Source organism: Camelina sativa, chromosome 3 (genome assembly GCF_000633955.1).
Source record: "Camelina sativa cultivar DH55 chromosome 3, Cs, whole genome shotgun sequence".
NCBI classification, from domain to species: Eukaryota; Viridiplantae; Streptophyta; class Magnoliopsida; order Brassicales; family Brassicaceae; genus Camelina; species Camelina sativa.
The window spans coordinates 24,565,959-24,589,018 of NC_025687.1; the positions used below are offsets into that span (position 1 = coordinate 24,565,959).

The 23,060-nt window shown below is 36.9% G+C and overlaps 3 protein-coding genes across 5 annotated transcripts; 1 reads left to right on the forward strand and 2 right to left on the reverse strand.

Annotated features, from left to right (window-relative positions):
- LOC104777986 (pirin-like protein At1g50590) lies at positions 7,254 to 9,008 on the reverse strand. Of its 3 annotated transcripts, none has more exons than XM_019243926.1 (6): positions 8,806 to 9,008; positions 8,656 to 8,705; positions 8,517 to 8,549; positions 8,287 to 8,315; positions 8,010 to 8,191; positions 7,254 to 7,878 (listed from the first exon to the last, which is right to left on the reverse strand). In XM_019243926.1, the coding sequence occupies exons 1-6, from the start codon at positions 8,928 to 8,930 to the stop codon at positions 7,356 to 7,358; spliced, it is 942 nt and encodes a 313-aa protein (XP_019099471.1). In that variant the 5' UTR covers positions 8,931 to 9,008; the 3' UTR covers positions 7,254 to 7,355. The 3 variants fall into 3 exon arrangements, with proteins under 3 accessions (XP_019099471.1, XP_010500632.1, XP_019099472.1); XM_010502330.2 differs by having other exon boundaries at positions 8,517 to 8,555; positions 8,806 to 8,998; XM_019243927.1 differs by lacking the exon at positions 8,806 to 9,008 and having other exon boundaries at positions 8,517 to 8,580; positions 8,656 to 8,717.
- LOC104777987 (scarecrow-like protein 5) lies at positions 11,929 to 14,505 on the reverse strand. The gene is made up of 2 exons (XM_010502332.2): positions 14,332 to 14,505; positions 11,929 to 13,824 (listed from the first exon to the last, which is right to left on the reverse strand). Exon 2 carries the CDS (start codon positions 13,809 to 13,811, stop codon positions 12,195 to 12,197), a length of 1,617 nt encoding a protein of 538 aa, XP_010500634.1. The 5' UTR covers positions 13,812 to 13,824; positions 14,332 to 14,505; the 3' UTR covers positions 11,929 to 12,194.
- Positions 18,453 to 21,172, forward strand: LOC104777988 (pollen receptor-like kinase 5). The gene is made up of 3 exons (XM_010502333.1): positions 18,453 to 19,252; positions 19,514 to 20,191; positions 20,267 to 21,172. Exons 1-3 carry the CDS (start codon positions 18,544 to 18,546, stop codon positions 20,950 to 20,952), a joined length of 2,073 nt encoding a protein of 690 aa, XP_010500635.1. The 5' UTR covers positions 18,453 to 18,543; the 3' UTR covers positions 20,953 to 21,172.

Consider the following 23,060-nt stretch of genomic DNA (forward strand, 5'->3'; position numbering starts at 1 on the left):
AAAAAAAAAAAAAAAAAGAGGGAGAGCTACGTAATTTCAAGCCCATGGCCGACATAGATACATGCCCCATGGTTAGTTTATTAATTATTTTCAATTATATGGTTATTTGTTATATATACTCTAATAAATAAGGCTCATGGCTCACTCCAAAAAGCTTAGACTTTTGTCATTAACTAATAGAAATATTACATGTGGTTGTTCTTGAAACTCACTTTGGCTTTCTTACATACAATACACTTCGATTTTTTTACAGTTTTGTAACATTGATTTGTGAGTCTAATAACACTACTCTGCTTTCTGAATATAGTATCTGTTGAAGCAAAAGACAAATAACATTGAATACATGGCACATTTAGGCTACAGCCAAGTGGCCAACCAATTATCACCTAACCCAATAAGCAATAATAATCACAACTGATACATTATATTGATATATTCTTTTAACTAAATTAATCCAGAAGAGGAGCATTTCCTCAACCACCCTATATTTAACCAAAAATAGCAGCAACCTTTTCTGCTATAACCTTGAGTAAAAGAAAAAAAAAAAAGTGTAAGTGGTTTTCTTCTTTGGGCTCTCTTGAAGAAAATCGGGTCAAAGTTTCATGCTTTTATGTACCCATGGTTTGGTTTTGGTCATATTCCATATCTTCATCTAGCCAACAAACTAGCTGAGAAAGGTCATAACATCACTTTTTCATTCCAAGGAAAGCTCACAAGCAGCTTGAACCTCTCAATCTGTTCCAGAGAGCATTGTCTTGGAGCCTCTTACCCTCCCCCATGTCGATGGTATCCCTTATGGCGCCAAGACGGCCTCGGATCTCCCAAACTCAACTAAGAAACCCATATTCGATGCCATGGATTTCTTACGCGATCAGATTGAAGCTAAGGTCCGTGCCTTGAAACCAGACCTAATCTTTTTTGATTTTATTCATTGGGTTCCAGATACGGTGAAAGAGTTTGGATTCAAGAGTGTTAATTGTTAGGATTAGTGGAAGTAGTGTAGAGATGTGTGAGAATTAGAGAGATGATGTGTGTGTTTAACAAAGAGAATATGAGAATCGATGGACTTCCATTATAATACAGAATACAATGTCGGCTAGAGCCCTTTTATAATACAAAGGAACTAGGGCTACACCCTTAATACAATCCCACATATAGATAGGGACATAAGGAAAGCAGGTGCGACATATCCTTGGTTTCCATAAAAGGACTCCACACGTGATCACATTTGATTTCTCGTCTAACGGTTATTAGGAGGGATTCTCGATCCTTCTCTTGGACCATCACCAAGTTCATGATCGATCACGGTCAATACTCCCCCTCAAGCCTAGCTGGATGAGATGGCTAGGCTTGGAACCCGTGAAGTATCACCTCATTAAAAACCTCAACATAGAAAACCTCATGGGACAAAAATATGTTAAGGGAAAAAGAGTATGACATTCACGAGTTAGGCGAGCTTATCTTGGATGTGTGGGATCTGCGAGTCCAAGTTTGCCATAGATGTATTCACAAACTTGAGGACTCGTAGCCTTGGTGAAGATGTCGGCCAACTGATCTTTACTTGGAGTATGGCACGGTAAGATTACTCCTTCTTCAATCTTCTCTCGAACTTTATGGCAGTCCACTTCAATATGCTTGGTCCGTTCATGGAAAACTGAGTTTGTAGCAATATGTATTGCCGCATTGTTGTTACAGTGCATGGTTATCGGTTGATCTGACTCGAATCCAAAGTCTTTGAGAAGTGCTTTAAGCCATGTAAGTTCATTGGTTAATTTCTTCATGGCCCTATACTACGACTCGGCGCTTGAACATGAGACAACCTTTTGCTTCTTTGACTTCCAAGTCACTAGATTACCTCCCACGAATGTACAATACCCAGTTGTTGACCTCCTATCCACTGTATCACCAGCATCGTCTGCATCACAATATCCTACTAATTCAGTGTTGTCGTTCTTGCCCATCCAAATACCTTGGCCCGGGCTCCCCTTGATATAGCAAAGAGTCCGTTCCACCATGTGCCAATCAAAATTTGTTGGAGCTTGCATATGTTGACTGACTTGATTGACCGCATAGCATAGGTCAGGCCTTGTGATTGTAAGATAGATTAATTTACCCACAAGTCGACGGTATCTCCCCACATCCTCGTATGGCTCAGCCAGCTTGTAGAACGGGGCGTTAGGCGGTGTTTTCTTCATCTCCCCCCTTTGCTTGACCTGGTAGCCTTCTTCAAGTGGCGTGGACACTGGTTTGGCCAGAAGATCAAGTGTATACTTTCGTTGGGATAGAAACAAACCCTCCGGAGAGCAAGAGATTTCAATCCCAAGAAAGTATTTAAGCTCACCAAGATATTTAATATCAAATGTAGAGTTAAGAAGATTTTTGGTGTTGCATATACCGTCTTTATCGTCGCCAGAAATGATGATATCGTCCACATAGATCAAGACCACGACCAGGCCACCAGTAGAGCGAAGACAAGGTGTGATCCGCTTCTGAACGCTTGTAGCCATGGTACGAAGAGTAGAGCTAAGCTTGTGGTACCATGCTCGTGGAGATTGTTTCAAACCATAAATAGCTTTGCGGAGCCTGAGAACCTTACCCGGAGTAACAATATTTTCCAAACCAGGAGGAGGATGCATATAGACTTCTTCCTCGAGCTCCCCTTGAAGGAAAGCATTCTTGACGTCCATCTGCCACAGCTCCCAAGATAAGTTTGTGGCGAGAGAGAGAACAACTCGAACGGTGTTTAACTTCGATACAGGTGCAAATGTATCCATGTAGTCGGTTCCATATGTTTGGGTGAAGCCCCTAGCCACAAGGCGAGCTTTGTAGCACTCCACATCACCATTACTGAGATACTTGATGGTGAAAACCCATTTAGAGCTTACCGATCTCTTACCCTTTGGTAGGTCGGCCTCGTCCCAAGTGTGGTTACGGACCATGGCACCGGTTTCATCGTCAACGGCGTCCAGACATTCCTTGTGCTCTTTGGCCTCGTCGTAGGTTTGTGGAATAAACTGAGCATCAATCTTGCTAAGAAAAGCTGCATGAGCCGGCGGAACAATGTCAAGTGAGCACACGGCTTGGATAGGATGAGCCACGGCCTGATTATTGTAGTACACACGTTTGTCTCTCCAGATTGACGGAAATTTGAGACGCTCACTACGCCGGAGTTGGGGAATGACGATAGTTGATGGCAGCAATGGCTCAGTATTGGCATTGGTTGCGTTGGGGTCATGATTGACCTCGTTGATATCTTCTTCATGTGATGGAGAACCCGATGTTGTCACTTGAGGCAGGGGTTGAGATTCGACCTCTGTTTCTTCTTGTCTTGATGGTGATCCCTCGGAACTACTAGTAGAAGAATTGATATGATCGTTGGACGTCTGATTTGGTTGTGTAACGCCGAGATGATCAAGCAAAAACCGCAGATTTGTTGCCCGATCCGAGTTTGAATGAGACAAATCCTTCAAGCTGTCCCAATCCTTCTTGTCGTAGTAACATTGGTGTTCAAGAAACTTCACATCTCATGAAATGAGTGTACGGCCAGTAGTCGGATCATAACACTTGTACCCTTTTTGACTTGTTGAATAGCCAATGAACATGCATCTAATGCTCTTGGCGTCGAGTTTACTCCGTTGTTCACTTGGTATTAAAACAAAACAAACACAACCAAACACGCGTAAGTGGTTCAAAGAAGGTTTGGTTTTGTTTAGTACCACATAAGGTGATACATCGTGTAACACTTTTGTTGGCGTCCTATTGATCAGGTAACAAGCCATCATCACCGCACCTCCCCAAAACCTCTTAGTGACATTGTTGTGGAACATCATAGACCTTGCAACCTCCATAAGGTGTCTGTTCTTCCTTTCCGCCACTCCATTTTGTTGTGGCGTGTATGTGCAACTTGTTTGCTGTAAAATGCCATGTTTTGAGAGATGTTCTTTTAACTTGTGGCTTGTGTATTCTCCCCAATTATCCAGTCTTAGTACCTTTATTTTAGCATTGAAATGATTAGTAACATAATTCTGAAAATTAACAAAGGCATCATAGACTCTATCTTTAGATGGTAGCAATGTAAGCCAAGTATACTTAGATTTCTCATCAATAAAAGTCACAAAATACTTGTTATTATCTCTAGATAGGCAGGGAGATGTCCACACATCAAAGTGTACTAAATCAAATAAATGTTCATAAATTGTAGTAGATTTAGGGAAAATAGACTTGCAATGTTTGCCAAGAATACAAGACTCACAACTAGAACTATCAAATGAAACATTAGGCAACATTAATTCGAAAGCACGAGAGTGAGGGTGGCCTAGTCTAGCATGCCAAACATCACTTGAAATAGCATTAAGGTTCGATAAAAACGAAAAACAATTAGATGAACTTGATGAGTTATTCTCTAGGACATAGAGATCTCCTCTAGCGTCCCCTTCTCCAAAAATCTTTCCAGTCTCAATATCATGAAAATGTACACTATTAGGCCCAAAAATAGTATAACAATTTAGATCAGTAGTAGCTTTCTTAACCGATAGAAGATTAGAAGTAAAGGTAGGCATAAAGAAAGCTTTGGAATTCTTATTAAAAAGATTCAAGTCTCCTACTCCTTTAACCGGTATACGATCTCCATTAGCAATGGTAACATTGCCTAGAGATGGTTTTATGTTGTGTATGAGACTAGGGTTACTTATCATATGGTGAGAAGCATCCGAGTCAACAACAAGAGATTTATTAGGTTTTGAAGCAAAGAATGTGGTACCGGAATCCTTTAGTGCAGAGATGGACTTGATGAGAGCCTCCAAGTCGGATTTCCGCACAAAGTCTCCATAGGAAACCATCATGGCCATGGCTGCTGCACCTCCTTGATTCACCATACCGGTACCTTGACCACTCGTTCCTTCTTGTGAGAGATTTGCCTTGAACTTCGCCGACTTAAGATGAGGGTGAAGAATCCAGCATTTGTCCTTCATATGGCCCTTTTTCTTACAATGGTCCCATACCACCACCTTCTTATCCTCATGCTTGTAGACTCCTTTTTTGGCGGTGAGTAACTCCTCCTTGCCGCTAAAGAGACCAAGTGAACCTTGTTCTTTCTGAACTTGAGAGCACACATCCTCAAGAGTTGGTGGATTATCACCTCTAAGGATATGCTTGATGAGGTCCTTAAATGCAGGGTTGAGAGTTAATAAGAGACCAAAGACCTTATCTTGTTCTTTTCTCTCATTTAGGATGGCCGTATCTATGGTGCTTGGTCGTAGCATCTCAAGTTCGGCCCATAAAGACCTAAACTTTCCAAAGTGCTTCGTGAACTCCAAGTCTTCTTGGTAGAGACAGTTGATAGCCTTCTTAACCTCAAACACTCGAGTTAAGTTGGTCACGTATTCATAAACATTCGCAAGCGTCTCCCACAACTCCTTGGTCGTCTCGCAATACGAGTATGCTTCAAGGATTGGTGCGTCCAGCGAGTTTTGGAGAATAGCAAGCACGGTATGATCTTCTTGGAACCACTTGACTTCCTTTTCTAGATCAGCCTCCTTGTCTTCCTTTTCTGCTTTACCGTCCTCCTTGATGGCTTTCTTGGGAAGTTGATCCGTCTCAACATGGATCCATAGTCCTCGGCCACTAAGTGCGGTCTTTGTGGTTCTTTTCCACAACAAGTAATTTGCTCCTTTGAGCACCACTGGAGTAACAATTGGTTTGTTGTTCTCCATAGTCACAGATCTGAGTATAAGCGGGTAGAATAGCGAGTATAAAGAGAAAATAAGCGAATAGAGTGAGTAGAATAGCGAGTATAGCTGGAGAATAAAAGTATGAGTAGTATGTTTAGAGAGTTATAGATCGAATAACATGCTCTGATACCATGTTAGGATTAGCGGAAGTAGTGTAGAGATGTGTGAGAATTAGAGAGATGATGTGTGTGTTTAACAAAGAGAATATGAGAATCGATGGACTTCCATTAGAATACAGAATACAATGTCGGCTAGAGCCCTTTTATAGTACAAGGGAACTAGGGCTACGCCCTTAATACAATCCCACATATAGATAGGGACATAAGCAAAGTAGGTGCGACATATCCTTGGTTTCCATAAAAGGACTCCACACGTGATCACATTTGATTTCTCGTCTAACGGTTATTAGGAGGGATTCTCGATCCTTTTCTTGGACCATCACCAAGTTCATGATCGATCACGGTCAATATTAATTACCAGATCATATCAGCAGCTTGTGTAGCTATGGTTCTTGCACCTAGTGCTGAAGTAGGGTTTCCTCCGCCGGATTATCCTTTATCCAAAGTGGCGTTACGTGGACATGACGCTAACGTCTGCTCTCTCTTCGCATCTTCTCATGAGCTTTTCGGGCTAATTACCACAGGCCTTAAGAACTGTGATGTTGTTTCCATAAGGACGTGTGTGGAACTTGAAGGTAAGCTATGCGGTTTCATCGAAAGAGAATGTCAAAAGAAAGTTCTCTTAACCGGTCCAATGCTCCCTGAACCTCAAAATAAAAGTGGTAAACCAGTAGAAAGATCGATGGAGTCAGTGGTTAAACGGATTTGAACCAGGCTCGGTGGTGTTTTGCGCTTTTGGCACCCAATTCTTTTTCGAGAAGGATCAGTTTCAAGAACTCTGTTTAGGAGCTAACTAACTGGTCTACGGTTTTTAATAGTGGTCATGCCACCAAAAGGCTCATCAACGGTTCAGGAAGCATTACCAAAAGGGTTTGAAGAACGAGTTAAAGGGCGTGGAATCGTTTGGGAAGGATGGGTAAATCAAGATCAACCTTTGATATTGTCTCATCCATCAGTAGGTTGCTTTGTGAACCATTGTGGGTTCGGCTCAATGTGGGAGTCTTTGGTTAGTGATTGCCAGATCTGAAGAACTCGAAGTCTCTGTGAAGGTGCAGAGAGAAGATTCCGGATGGTTCTCCAAGGAGAACTTGATCGATACGGTTAAATCTGTGATGGATAAAGATAGTGAGATTGGGAACTTAGTGAAGAGAAATCATAAGACATTGAAAGAGACTTTAGTTAGTCCTGGATTTTTGAGTGGTTATGCTGATAAGTTCGTAGAAGCATTGGAGGATGAAGTCAACAACACAACATCTTCTTGAATTCAATACTTTGAAAGTTCCAAAATAATGAATTTGTACTAAATTTTAAAATAAAGAGTGTCGGTTTACATTTTTAATATAGAAAGTCTTACTAAGAAATGATTAAAGAGGTAACACAAAATATAAATGTTTTCTAGTATGAATTAAAGAATCTAAAATGGTTCAACTTTTATTTAATACTAGGAGATCAATACAACTAATTAAAAAAAAATTGGATATGAAATGGAAATAGAGGCAAAAAGATTTCAAAACAATCCCAAGGCAGAAGCAGCTTGAGACTTCCAATGTCTAGCGTTTTCAAAGCCATTTGTAAAATTCTCAAAATCATCAATGGTCCGATCAATCTCTTCTTGTGTGTTCATAACAAAAGGACCAAACTGAACCATTGGCTCACCTATAGGCTCACCAGCCACAAGGATAAACCGAAGTGGCAAACCGGACTCAGAACCGTTCCAAGCCTCTAAACGGTCACCACCTAGGCCTAGAACCAGCAAGTGATGGGAAGCAGCGGCTGAGTGTTGTAACTTCGCATCCCCAAAATGGCCCTGGCCTTGAAGAACATAGACAAACGCGTTCCAATGAAGTGGAATGGGCTGAGAGATTCTAGAACCCGGCGAGAGAGTAAAGTCTAGATACATTGTTGGTGTTCTTGTGCAAATCTTTGACTTAACTCCATTCCATTCTCCTGCTATGACTCTAACTCTCACACCATCTTTCTCTGTTTCTGCTATATCTTTACTCTCTATCTCTTGATAACTTGGCTCCACTCTGCGAATTTACACACTTTTAAGCAAGAAGAGACCTACTCTAGTATTCTAGTATAGAAAATTATAACATGGATCACTAGCTCAAGGTCATTGACAACTGGATGATCCGTGTACAATCAAAAAAAAACTTACAGTTTATGTTTTGAGGAAAGATTGATCCAAAGTTGCAAGCCCTTGTTGTGAGTAATTATGCCATTGGGATTAGAAGAAGGCATTTCAGAATGAACAATGCCTTTTCCTGCAGTCATCCATTGTAATCCTCCTTCTCTTATTACTCCTTTGTGTCCTTCACAGTCTTCATGCAAAATCTCTCCCTGTGTATACCAACAAATTCATCAAGGGGGGTAGGCTACAAGATGGCGATTTCTTGCGCAATTGAATAAAAAAATATATAAGAAGATGTCAATACCTCTAACATGTAAGTGACTGTCTCAAAACCTGATTTTGGATACGAAACAAAAAAATATTAAACAAGACGAACAATGATTATAGTAGTTATAGGTTTGGTTATGCGATCATACTGTCAACTATGAATGTCAAACAGAAATGATAGGAATATAGTTGTTTACTAATATATATATAAACACGCAAACTTAAACGTGTAAAGTTGCGTTTAGAATAATCAACAACAAAACCAACCTCTGTGTGGATGATCTGGGAATCCTGAAGGAGCTGAAACTGCAATTATTAATAGGTTTTATATCTTTTATTAGATAGAAGTTGGATTCAAAAGAAACAGAGCAAAAACAGAGGAATAAAAGAAACAATATATACCAACCTGAGAATTCATCCAAAACAAGAAATGGGTCGAAGTACCTAAACTCAAAACTGCAAAAATTTCACAACTAATTATTTATAAAACCTTTTCTATCCATTACTACTAGTCTACTACACTTGGAACTAATGAAACGTTGCTACTTTGCTTTACCTTCCGATGCTTCTTCTTACGACAGCACCAAATCCTTCCTGTTGCTGTCTAGCGAAAAGCTTCTTAACAACTAACCTCTTACTATTATTGTTATGATTACCAGATGATAACTCTGGGATTGGCATCTTGAATCCGAGAGCGAGAGAGTTGGTGAACAAAAAAATATATGTGTATTTGCTGAATCTCTGATGACTATGTATGTATATTTATAGTAAGGAAAGAGTTGTTGTATTTGACAGTTGGCCAAATTAAGAAGATGACTTAACCCAAAATATATAAATTGGTTTATTAAGTCAATATGTTAGAGCAATTTTTTTAGAGCATAAGTTGGATTTCGAAGACGCAATTTTTTTTAAACACTTTTAAAGCATGATGATCAAGTTTTCTTTAGATATATATATCTCATGATTCATTTTTGTTTGTTTGATAAACTTAGCTCCAAAAGGCATTAATACGTTAGCAAAAGTGTTAAGGATTTAGATTTTAAATATCAATGGTTTGTGTTACGTCATCAATTCATCATCCTCTATCCTTTTTTTTTGTGTGTGTAATAACTCGCAATAGAGATGTTTCATTTTGAAAGGCAAAAGTTTATAAATCACACATTGATACGTTAATGGACCCCTTTGGATACATCCCAATTATTGCATCTCAAATAATTTAATTTTATTCTTTTTATATATCCACATATTTTTAGGGTTTTTGTTCCTTCATTATATCTCATCTTCTTCTTCTCATCCTCTCCTCTGCCCGGGCTTGAACTCATGAGGTGAAGGAGCTATGCCCTCAAAACAAATGAGCTAACAAGTCCAGGCACATATTTTTAGGGTTTTCTGTCCATATTTGCAAGTTTAGTTAAAAGAGAAAAGAAAAACATAAGTGACAAATTCGAATTAGTGATCAGACAATGCCGTAACTACATCTATGTAATCAAGGCCAGCATATAAGTTTTTATAGCTTCATTTAAGAAATGTATAGTAAAGAATATTGAAATGTTGAAAAGAAAAAATAGTGTATTTAGATGCGAATGCGCAGTCGTTTAGTTCAGATAAGCGCACACGTTTATCAGCGACAGCATGACGTAAGGGTGACGGTTTGACCCATTTTATCATTCTTTGGTACTAACTTATTTGAGGGATCAAAGACGACAAAGATAATGTCAAACAAATTTCTAGAAACATTACGTTTTTTTTTGTCTGACGAATGATTACGTAATCATGACATACATCAGGATCCAAGTATATTTTTTTATAAACCAATGTAACAAAATTGACCATATACAAAAATAATGGACCAAGAATATGTAATCAAAATTTAACTTAGAAAATTGGGGAAACGGTTTTAATTTGGATTTTTGTTCACATTCCTTCTTACTCATCTCTTCTTATACCATTTGTTGTCTTTTACAAAATGGGGCAGTGTTGTTTTGTTGACGAGATTGATTGATTACACTGTTCTCTGCATGTTCATACTTGTAGCAAAACTTAGGGTTGATTGGTAAATCTAATTTGGTGGTTGGATGTTGAACCAAATGTCATTAGTTGTTGTTACCAATCGAACGATTTGATGAAATAGACGATTGAACAACACGATTTATTTTTGGAATTACTACCTTATCAAACCATAGTTTCAATGTTCTGGTCTTTAACCAAATAGGAGTAACAAACTTTTTTTCGGTTCTGTCTTATCATCACTCTTACTTTTTTCTAACTACTTTTACTCCAGCCGCTAAAAACTACAAATATTCATGACTAAACATTGAAACAATGGTGTTACTTAATCGGATTGTCTCTCTCTGTTACCAGTATAGATTTTTTTCGTTCGATTTTACATTAATTTTCAAACGTGCATTAAAACGCTCGATTGAGTAATTATAGTAATTTTTTTTTTGAATAAAATGTTAAATTATACTAAAAAAAATAGCGTTTTTACAACTAGTGCAGCTTGTGTTTTTATAAAAAGCCTAGGATGAGCTAAATTACAAAAAGCTAAAACAGAGCAAATTCAAATCAACTTCAACTTGGAGCCCTTGAAGCGAACCAGAGCTGAAGACCCTCATCGTACCAGTGATCGCCAGAGGCCAAGATAGACAAGAGTTGATTCCTCACTTGTTTATCTATCCAGGAGATGAGACGGACAGTCGAGTTTGGAGCATCGCCATGCCTGCGTGCATTACGCTCCCGCCAGATCGCGTGAACCGTGGCCTGGAACACGTAACGAGCGAGAAAACCAACCAGTGTGTCAGACCAGGGATCAGATACACATGTGATAAGGGTAGACCAATCAGTGGTGTACTGATGCCGGAATATATTCATGGCTAAATCGCCCCACACGACCGATGCATAGCTGCAAGAAAAAAACAGGTGAGTTCGAGTCTCAATCATGGAACTGCATAGGGCACAGGTTGATACTGCATTTTGATTCCAGTGGAGCATACAGTCGCCAGTAGGGAGTCTGTTCCACGCTGGAAGCCAGACACAAAAAGAATACTTTGGAGTGTTGTGCGCAAACCAAACCCCCCATGCCAAAGTACCCTGGGCGAGGCGTGGCGAAGATGATGCCAAGTATGCTTAGTAGAAAACTTTGGCTTGAAATCGTCATTGTGACCCTTCCAAAGGGTTCTATCTTCCCCCACCGAACTGTGAAGCCTTGCTTTAGCCAGAGCATCTTCCACTATATTGAGAATGTCCAAACGGTGATGGCGGCGACGATATTGCCAGGCTTCTGCAACCGTGGCTTGCCGCGCAATACCCAAATCAAACATCCGATCCCCCACAACGTCCACAAGTCTTCCCAACTCAGACCAGTCGTCATACCAGAAGAAGGTACGAGTACCATCCCGTACCTCCGACTTACAGAAAGTCTTAGCCACCTCCCGATACTTTAATAACTTTTTCCACATCCAAGAACCTAGAGTAGAAGAATCCTGAACAGCCCAAAAAGAACCTTGACGGAGAAGATTTTGATGGATCCAAATTGGTTAAAACGCTCTACTCTTTAGGACATCCAATTAATCAATTAGTATGTCGGTGTTACATCAACTTAATGATTGCTTGAAAAGCACAGGGTCTGCATTATCCTAATCTCGTGCTTAACAACGACATAAACAAAGTGAATCAGCCCTTCTATGTAAAACCAGAAAAGTTATCATTAATTTTTTACATCAAACACACAGAGTTGTAACTTATAAGTTTGATGTCAAATCATAGTTTGTTTGAAAATTAGAAAAACATACAACATTAAAACATATGGGGTCATCAACAACACTTACTAGTACAACATTTGACAACTGTGTCTTCGGATCATGAGTTTTTTTTTTTTTTTTTAACTTTTACAAACAGATTCTAATCTCTCATAAATCTCTCAAACCAAGCAAAGTTTTTCTTTTGTTACCTCCAAGCACAAGAAGTGATCAGAGGCTGATTCTTCCATCCTAAATACAATGCTCCATCTCTTTCTTCAAGAGTGTACTTCTCTGAATAACTCTCAAGCAATCCTTTGATCGTTGCGTTCACATACGAGCTCAACGGATACGGTTTAAAACCCGCCATGTGAAACCTAGACCTCCATTTCCCTAGTGGCTCGTGCCTCTCTTCTCTTTCGACACCTTCACATGCTATAAGATTCACAACCTCTCTAGCCAAACAATGCTGCTCAACATTGATCCTTTCCTTGTGATCTCTAGCGAGTTTCACATCGATGGATTCGAAAACCGCCAAGTAATGGTTCATTGTCTCGACAAACCGTGGAAGAAATGGGGAAGTGTTTGTATTCGCTTCTTGTTCGACCAAAGTCACAACGTTCGGTGACAAACGTTTGACCAGTCTCAACAGTCTATCTCTGTGATTCTCCACCGTTACACTCTCATCAGGCATGTGGTGAAGAACGAGCGGGAAGTTAACCGCAAGCGCTTCTCCATTTCTAACTCCTAGCTTCTCTATTTCGACTTCCGTGCAACACAATGCAGCTCCATGAAACTCAAACGGCACACCACACATTTCAGCTAGCTTCCCGAGTCTCTGTCCTACTAATTCAAGACCTCCTTGTCGAGCAAACGATGATCTTGGATCATCAATACCCGTGATCCTAACTTTAGGAGGTCCACCAGGTCGAGCACCGAGAGCACGGATCAAACTCACCCACTGACCTCCCTGAGAAATCTGGAAATCGATAATGTGCACAAAACTCTCGTTCTTCACAGCTTCAGCTATAGCTCCATTGGCAGATTCGTATCCGAATTTGAAATACGGGCAGGCTTCATACAAGATATGCATATAAGTAAGAAGCTCAGGACCTGTGGGATCTTTGCATCTCAAAGCTTTATAGATGGAGCTACCAGAAGAAGCTAACCGAGCAACTAGCCCTTCAAGCATATAAGCTCCTAAACGCTGAACAGGCTCACCAGAAACCGAAACCATTTGCTGTAACTGAGAAATCAACCAATCAGTCAGTTCCAAATCATAGCTTTCAACGGCCATAGCGCATTCATAGAGCACTCCTTTTAAATCTCCCCTAGAGATCATTTCCATAGATCTATACATAGCAGAAGAAACAGCTCTGTGTTGCTGTCCAAACCCACCTTGATGGTTAAAGCTGTTGTCTAAATCAGGCTCCATCATTGCAGTTTCCAAATCTTTAAGCATGAGACTAAGCTCTGTCTCGTTGTTGTTTGTGGCAGAAGATCCGCTTAAAGGAGAGTTATTGTTGTCTTCAGGGGAATGAGTAAACCGGGATGAGTTGTTGTTGTTGTTGTTGTTATTGTTGTTGTTGTTGTTGTTAGCTTGTGAAATGGGACTTTCATTAGAAGAAAAGCTTGTGGTTGAAGAAGAATTGTTGTTGTTGTTGTTCATGTTAAGACAAGGATGAGACTTGGTGCCAGAAGAGGATTCAAGTGTGCAGTAAGAATCAAATGTCTGAACAGAAAGATCCATTTGCTTAACCGAAGATGGCGGATGGTAAAACATTGAAGATCCATCTTGAATCATATGTTTCTGTGTAGCTTCCATATCGAAACGCTCTCTGTCACCCAAAAAAAAAAACAGTTTCTGAGATACTGAGAGATTCTAGTTTCTGAAACAAGATACTACAGAAGAACCCTAACCGTTCAACTTAAGATTCATCATCGAAGAGACTATTCAAGAAAAGAAAAACCTAAAAAAGGTTGGATCTTTGTGTAGCATAGATTCAGTTGAAGATCAACCCAACAGAGAAAAGTCATTAAGAAGATAGAAACATGAATTCAATTATTTGTAGATAGGACAAAGTTCAAAGATGTATTAGAGATAACTGTTACATAAACCCCAAAAGCTTGATAATTCAATTTCAACACAGCTTGAACCAAAAAACAAAGTAAGTTGTATTGTACAATTAGATTGAAACAAAGAGGAAGAAGAACAACAAAAATTTTAAGTAAATAAATATATAACAGAAACAAGAACTCAGCAAAAGCAACCGACAGAAGAAAAAAAAAAAAAAAACTCGATTTAATTGGGAAAAAGATTGAAACTTTGAAATCAAGAATCACACCTGATGATGGTTGTTGAGTTTGCAGAAAGAGAGGTTCTTGAGGTTTCAAGAAAAAGATTTGGTTGGTATTTTTGATCTGGAAGCTTGAAGGCAAAAAAAGAGAGAAGTGCTTTGTTTGATTACCACTTGCTTGCTTTGCCTACTTTAACACCCAGAGAGGGGAATAACAATAAAACGCTCACCTCATTTCATTTTTATCCTCATCTCTTTCCTCAAACCAAAGTACCCCTTTGACTATTCCATTTTACTTCTTTTGCCACTGTTGTGTTTGTTTGTTTGTTTTGTACCGCGTAAATTATTTTCTCGCAGTCAATATTAGTATGACGACGAGTAAAACAACTGTAATATGATTCGAAATAGATTTTGTCATGCATTACATCATTCATTATTTATCTGAGATATTAATGAAAACATTGGTACTATATGAAAGAATGATTAACATATAATAAATGTTGGAACATGAGTTGCTAAATGTTTAATTAAATAAAACGATTTTTGGAGTTAATGAGAGTGGTTGAAATGTCGTCTGGGCTGACCATCTTTTACCAGAGTCAATTTCTTTTTTTCTTTTTTCTTGTTACGTCGTCATTCAACTTGTAACAGTTTTTGTTCCTTCTGTTAATCATTCTTTTCTATAATCTTAAACAAAACAAAAAAAGACTATACAACAAAATTACCTAAAAATATTCATTGAACCAAAATAAATCGTTTTAGAAAAGAATGATAATATCAATGTTGCGTTCTACAGACTACAGTTATAACATTAAAAAATGCTATAATAAAAATGAATTTGTATTGTTTTGTATTTTTATGTATAGTATATGTAATTGATATTTTGAACAAAAACAAAATAAACAAGAAATGAATGAAACACGAGCAAAAAAAAAAAAGGGTAGTTGTCAAGTGAGTATAAATCATAATAGCCCATGATACTTCATAATAATTAATAATATTAATGTTATAAAGTCTTTGGAATAAAATTAAACAAACGTACGAACCGAATAATTACGATGACTCAAGAAAATAAAATAAAAACAAAACATGCTTAGGATTTATTATAGGGAATTTCGTAAAAAATGTGACTTTCAAAACTAAAGTTATCATAAATACCACTTTCATTATTTTTTTATTGAAAATGCCATTTTTTAACTGTATGCCAATAGAAAGAAAATTGATAAGTGATGAACGTTTTAAAACAGGGCGAATTTTTATAACACAAAACACACATGTACCAAATTTCCAGTGGACCAAATCCAACATCTAGTCAAATTTAGTCCATCCCAAATTTGTCCTTCGACATCTGAAGTGGACCAAATCCGCTTGGTTGGATTATACTTGTCCATTATTACCAATATAACTTCTCCATTCTAGAGGTCAACGACTGAAGTCATTGTGTCTTTGGTGGACCAGATTCAACCTCCGGACATTTCTTTTTATGTCCACACTAATTTTGTCCTTCGCTCTCTTAGTGGACCATATCTACTTGGTTGACGATATTTCTCCATCAATAATATAAAACCATTTTCTCCACCCTATAGGTTTGTTGACGAAGAGACCGATCTTATTGTGCCTTTGGTGGACCAGATTCAACGCTCGACCAGTTTTTGTCCACCACATTTATGTCTGTCGGTCTCTTTAGTGGACCAGATCTGCTTGGTCGTTAACTCTTGTTCGTCAATAGCTTAAAACATGTCCACCCTTGCACACACATACAAAATTGTTCCACCGACCAACGGACGACCAGCGAAGTCCACTGATAGACAAATGCGGTAGACGAGATCTGAATCTGGTCCATCAAGTAATAGCTAGTTTGACTTACAATTATGGTTTCTTGGATTTCAATACTTTTGTTGGGATCCAACAGCTGATCTACAGATCTGAGTAATAGACAACAAAAAGGTAAGCATATCTGAAAATTAATGTCCTCACACAGAGAAAATCAACATATCTTTTACCGTGTCAGTCCAAAGCTGATGTCATAGAAGAAACAAATGAGAAGATTTGCTTAGAATGTGAAAGGACGATGAGTTGCAGACAAAATGAAGGTTTCATAAAAATATGTGAGATTGTGGAGAGAGATGAAAATTCGTAAAAAGTGATTTTGGAGAAAAAAGAAGTACTTAAAACAATAATAAACTTAGAAAGGTAAACTCATATTTTTATTTTGCTCTTGTAGCCGGAGAAAAGGAATAAACAAAAGTAGCATTTCTCAAAAAAGTTGTCGTAGCATAAATAATAAATTTCTTTTTATTATATTCTATGTGTGGACGAATGTATGAAAGCAATAAACATATTTTTGTTCCCCTTTTTGGTATAACCTTGATGAGTCCTCAATGAAAAATCAAAGTACTACTATACAGAGTTAATGTTATCACCAAACTCACCATATATATACAGTTATAGCGTGATTTATATATGCAATACGATATAATTTCAACTTAAAATCTATGCTTGATGGGTTTACCATACTAAGATTGTTTCCTAATTTTATTGTTACAACTCGGTTTTTTCAATTTTTCATCTTTTAGTAAAATGTATTAGGCTATTAGCCAAAAGCGAGGGTAAAATGGTCCGCAGAGACCTATTACAGTATTACTTACATGGATGAGATCGAAAAGAAAAAAAGATGAGATGAGATGACACCAAACGTGCAAGCCAGGTGTTGGTCCAACACTTCTCACTTTGAGGCCTAAAAGTTTGTGATTATTCCCTGCCTTTTTATCCTGCCATTATTTTATTATTTTTAACTAGTAGTAATACAACTACTGTACCTTTTTTACATAAATGTGATTTTATTTCGTGTTCAAACTTTAACGATCAGTGTGTTCAAAATAAAAAAATATTTGGATGTATCACAGATTTGTTTAACTAATGGTACATTATGTATTAATAATGAATTCCCAGAGAATTAGTTTTAAAATTTTCAGTATATGGACACATAACACATTACAACTAAAATGGATAGTCTCTACTCTCTACTAATGTTTCATCCAATACATTGTAGTTACGTACCAAACTATTGATGAGAATTTAAAGCGGAGATGCTACTGAAATATTGTGTGTGTATTCGTATCCACTGTTAACTGTTAAGTCTAGAAAAGGATCTCTTTGATCAAATATCCACTTTAGAATATTTCCAGCTGCACGAACAAAATGGTGTATGTATGTATGGACATGGCCCGGACGCTGCAGAAGCAGCAGAAATGTGTACTTGGGAAGTTCACACGTTAAGATCTCATGCCGACCTTATTGAGTTGTCCCACCATCACTTTAAAGCCCTTTGACCCATACCGCGTTGTTTTTGAGAATTTGAGAATTCAGATTTGAGTATTTGACCTCCCATTTCTATAGTTTTCTTTAATTTCTGTATTCTACCTATGCAACTTAATGTTTTATTTTGTTCTCTCGAGTAACAACACTATGTCGGGGAAAAAAATCAACTCATCCGAGTTATGACAAATAACAGAATTTCAAAAAGGGCATTCACTAAGTCATCATCTATGATTACTCTACTAGACTTTTGAAAAGATAACAAAAATTTTCTTACTAGATCTCTATGTAAGAGTCTGACACACTTTCGGATCAAAAAAAGAAAAAGAAAGACAAGCCTAAATTTTACCCCCGGCATGGCTAACCAAATCTATCGTTGATTTATCAAACATGACGAAAAAGAACAAACAACTAATTTTTACAATGTATGGAAAAACATATCATATGATGCGTGGTTGGGGCGGCACATCTGTTACAATGTATATAACATATTACTTGTTTAATTCGTTCATATACCCTCATCATATATATTAATCCACCAATTCATGCCTAATTTCTGAAATCAGTTATACCAAAATTAAGTTTCATCTAGAGGAAAAAAAAATATTTTGGTTGGAACAAAAGCAAATGACAAATCAGAACAACAAGGATTACATGTATATATATAACTTAAACGTTAAAACAAGATAATTGAATGGTTATCCAAAGATCTCTCTCTCTCACCTAATAATAATCATAAGATGACACAAATCCAAAAAAAAAAAAAAATCATAGCTTTCCCAATTTAATTATTTTGCTTTGTCTATTCTTGGTAGGTTTTGTTCTTCTCTCTTCCGTTCACACAATTTCTTGGCTTTCACGAAAGACAAAAAAAAAACAAAGAAAAGAAAAAGAAAAAGATTTAGCAGCGATCAAATCGATTCCATTGCGCGTGTAACCGCAATGCGAAATTGGGAGAACCTGGTTATGCTTGCGTGTAACACGGCGTCGAAGAAAAATCTACCTTCTTGCATTTTTCTCATCATCTTTACCACCGTGTTATGTCCGGTGGCAATGTCACAGGTGGTTGTGCCAGGTTCAGATGCAGATTGTCTCTTGAGATTCAAAGATACATTAGCAAATGGTTCAGAATTTAGTAGTTGGGATCCATTAACATCACCATGTCAAGGAAACACAGCGAATTGGTTTGGTGTTCTTTGTAGCAATTACGTTTGGGGGTTACAACTCGAGGGAATGGGCTTGACTGGGAAACTAAACCTCGACCCGTTGGTTCCTATGAAGAATCTACGTACCATAAGCTTCATGAACAATAATTTCAATGGACCAATGCCTCATGTTAAGAGGTTTAGTTCTTTGAAGTCTTTGTATTTGTCTAATAACCGATTCTCGGGGGAGATACCAGCGGATGCATTTCAAGGTATGCCGCATTTGAAGAAAATATTGTTGGCAAATAACGCATTCCGAGGAACAATTCCTTCTTCTCTAGCCACTTTGCCGATGCTTTTAGAGTTGAGGCTAAATGGTAACCAATTTCAAGGGCAAATACCATATTTTCAACAGAGGGATCTTAAGTTAGCTAGCTTTGAAAATAATGACCTTGATGGACCGATACCCGAAAGCCTTCGAAACATGGATCCAGGCTCTTTTGCAGGTAACATTTTCAACGTTATATATATTAACATTATCATATAATGCTATCTGAATGTAATGTCGACATCACAATTCACAAAAACCTTTTTAGGTGTGCAACTGGTGGAATCGTTTACTTGGGTCTTTCTTTCATTTTTCATATAGTTTAACCAAAAAAAAAAAAAATCATTTTTAATATAGAATTTGCATAAAATCTTTCAAGAGTTGATGCATTTTTGGTTACATGCCATGACATTAATGTTTTGTGTTTTGTAACTTGTAGGTAACAAAGATTTGTGTGATGCTCCCATAAGTCCATGTTCCCTTTCTTCTCCGAAAATTCCTGATGTTCCAGTATCTCCTAGTGATCCAAAATCTCTCACTCCTCCACCCATGGGGCAAAAGACCGGATCCTTTTACACTTTAGCAATCATTTTGATTGTTATTGGCATAATACTAGTGATCATCGCGCTTGTGTTCTGTTTCATTCAAACAAGAAGACGGAAGTTCTTGTCAGGTTATCCTTCTGCGGGAAAGGAAAGAATAGAGAGCTACAATTACCATCAATCCGCAAAAAAGACCAATAAACCCGCGGAATCCGTTGTGAATCGCACAAGGAGAGGATCGATGCCTGAAGCAGGAGGCAGGCTTCTATTTGTGAGGGAAGACATTCAAAGATTTGGTCTTCAAGATCTTCTCAGAGCTTCAGCTGAAGTTCTTGGTAGTGGAACGTTTGGTGCTTCATACAAGGCAGCGATATCTAGTGGACAAACCTTGGTCGTAAAGAGGTATAAACATATGAACAATGTTGGACGAGACGAGTTTCATGAGCATATGAGACGTTTAGGGAGATTAAACCATCCGAACCTATTGCCTCTCATCGCTTATTATTACCGTAGAGAAGAGAAGCTTCTAGTCACTCAGTTTATGCCTAATAGTAGCTTGGCAATCCATCTTCATGGTATGTTTTAACATTACATTTTGCAATAATAAATACTATTTGTGAGTCCTAAGTATTTGAATTATATGTTCTCAGCAAATGATTCCACGGGATTGGATTGGATAACGCGTCTAAAGATCATAAAAGGAGTAGCAAAGGGTTTGTCTTACTTGTTCGAGGAGTTACCTACACTAACAATCCCTCACGGTCACATAAAGTCATCGAACATTGTTTTAGACGATTCATTCGAGCCATTGTTAACAGATTACGCTCTAAGACCGGTGATGAGCTCAGAGCACGCACATAACTTCATGACAGCATACAAATCGCCAGAGTATAGACCCGCGAAAGGACAAATCATAACGAAGAAGACAGATGTTTGGTGGTTTGGTGTGTTGATTTTGGAGCTTTTGACAGGGAGATTCCCTGAGAATTACTTAACGCAAGGTTATGATCCGAACATGAGTCTTGTGACTTGGGTGAACGATATGGTTAAAGAGAAGAAAACAGGTGACGTGTTCGACAAGGGAATGAAAGGGATGAAGAACTGTAAAGCGGAAATGATTAATATGTTGAAGATAGGGTTGAGATGTTGCGAAGAAGAAGAAGAGAGGAGAATGGAGATGAGAGAAGCTGTGGAGATGATTGAGATGTTGGGAGAAGGAGAATCTGATGATGATTTTGGTTCTGTGGATCATCATCGAGGGACTCATAATAATAATAATTTATATTCTTCAATGTTGTTAGACGATGATGACTTTGGTTTCTCGATGAATCGATGAGTTCTTTTAGGAATATAAAAAATGTTAAAAAAAGATGATGTTCCGGATCGGAGGACGTAGCTTCACCGGAGGGAAGAATGAAGACCATATGCTACTGGGAGGTTTTCTTCTTTTTGTATGCTTAATGCAGATATGAAAATGTATGAGCAATAGAATGATGGACTAAAACATGTATATATTATGTATCTGCGTTACTGTATATCACCATCATCATCAGCTTTAGGTCTTGAATCCAACGAACGATTTGTGTTTTAATATTTTTCCTTTTCGACTTTATATATCATTCTCGTTGTGTTAAAGTGTAGATTTCTTTTTTCTTAACCTTTATATATTATCATCATCAACTTTATGTTTCTTTTTGGTCTAGTCTAGCATATGCATTGTGACTCGCAATGTTCAAGTGAAGAATATAAAAAAATGCCGATTCCGGAGGAGATATTAGATGATTTAGTTGAATATGTATTCTTAAGCAAAGAATAGAGAATTGATCATCACAAAATTAGGTTTTAGGATTTTCATTTGGATGACAACTTGGACAAAGATTTAATAGATCCTTTAGACCATCCTCATTAGTCACATTGACTCATTTCTATGGAGTGTCTCTAAAAAAAAAGGATTTCTTTAAATGTGTAAAAAGTTAGATTAGTGTCTTTAGAGAGACACTTTAAATCTCCAAAATATAAGTATTTATTAATTTTAATATTAATTTACTTTTATGACACTCAAAAATGAGATGATCATGATTAGTGTCTTTCACAGTTAAATATAATAAAACATATTTTCTTAGGTGCTATTATTGAAAAAGTGATTTATAAATTCATATAAAATTGTAAATTATGAAAATCAAAACACATGAATTTTGAAATAACATGTTTTATCTTTGGATTTGTATCCTTCTATTTTATACTTTCAAATCCATTCAAATCAATTTAAAACATAACGTAGATTTTGAAATCCAAAAACAAATCATAAATGAATAAGATGAGATTTTAACAAGTATTTATAAATCATAAATCAATAACACATAATTTTGATAACTAACTTAAAATCAATAATTGAATAACAAATGATTTTTTTTTGGTTTTCCAAATCCATTAATATCATAGAACCAATAATTTACTCTTAAAAAGGTGGTCTAAGAATTGGTTCTGATTTGAGATAGTTTGAAAATGCATTAAAAACTTATTATATAGGACCTACATAAGACACATGTCTCTTAATAAATGGTTTATATATCATTATGGTATAATAAATTCACAATTGTTAGACAAAAAAGTTTATTCAATAGTTTATATCTTATTATTATTATTATTTTCATTTTCTTATAAACCATAAAATAAAAATATCTATCTAACAAGTTCTTTTTGTTTTTGTTTTTTTTGGCAATAACAAGTTCTATTATACATGAGTTTAAATTATAATAATACTAAATTAAAATTATTTTAGTCAGTACACTAATTTGAAATTGATTATACATTAATATTATGACAACCATATATTATAATTATTTTATTTCCTCCATATAAAAACAGAGAAAACTTTAAATCATGTATTTTTAATCATGATTTTATTTGTTGTATATGTTGTTGCAGTTTAAATTTGTTTCTATGATGTCATATATATATATATTATATTCTGTTGAGTTTATACTATGTAATTTTATACTTTATTGTAAGATGGTTTTCTTATTGTAACTATTATAGATTGTACATGACGATATAATTAGTTGTTGTATTATTTCCGAAGTGAAATTTTTTCTTTTAAGAAATAATAGTTAAATATTTAGTGTATCATTATGGTTTTTTCTAAGTTTTTGTAAATCTCAGTGAAGAATAAACTTTGTGGAATGTTCAGTTTGGAAAAATGTTGACTACCATTTGTTGATTTTATATCTTACAACTTGCGATGATTTGAACATTAATGTTACCATAAGAAAGTATGGATTACCTGCTTGGATGCTCTCAAAATGATAACAATAACTCATAACGAAACGACAATCAATGTTATGGCAAATATGAACTTTATCATCATGGATACTAAGAAGGTAACGAACACTCATGTCTTCAAAACCAAAATGAATCCACCACATAATAGAGGGAGAAATCCTC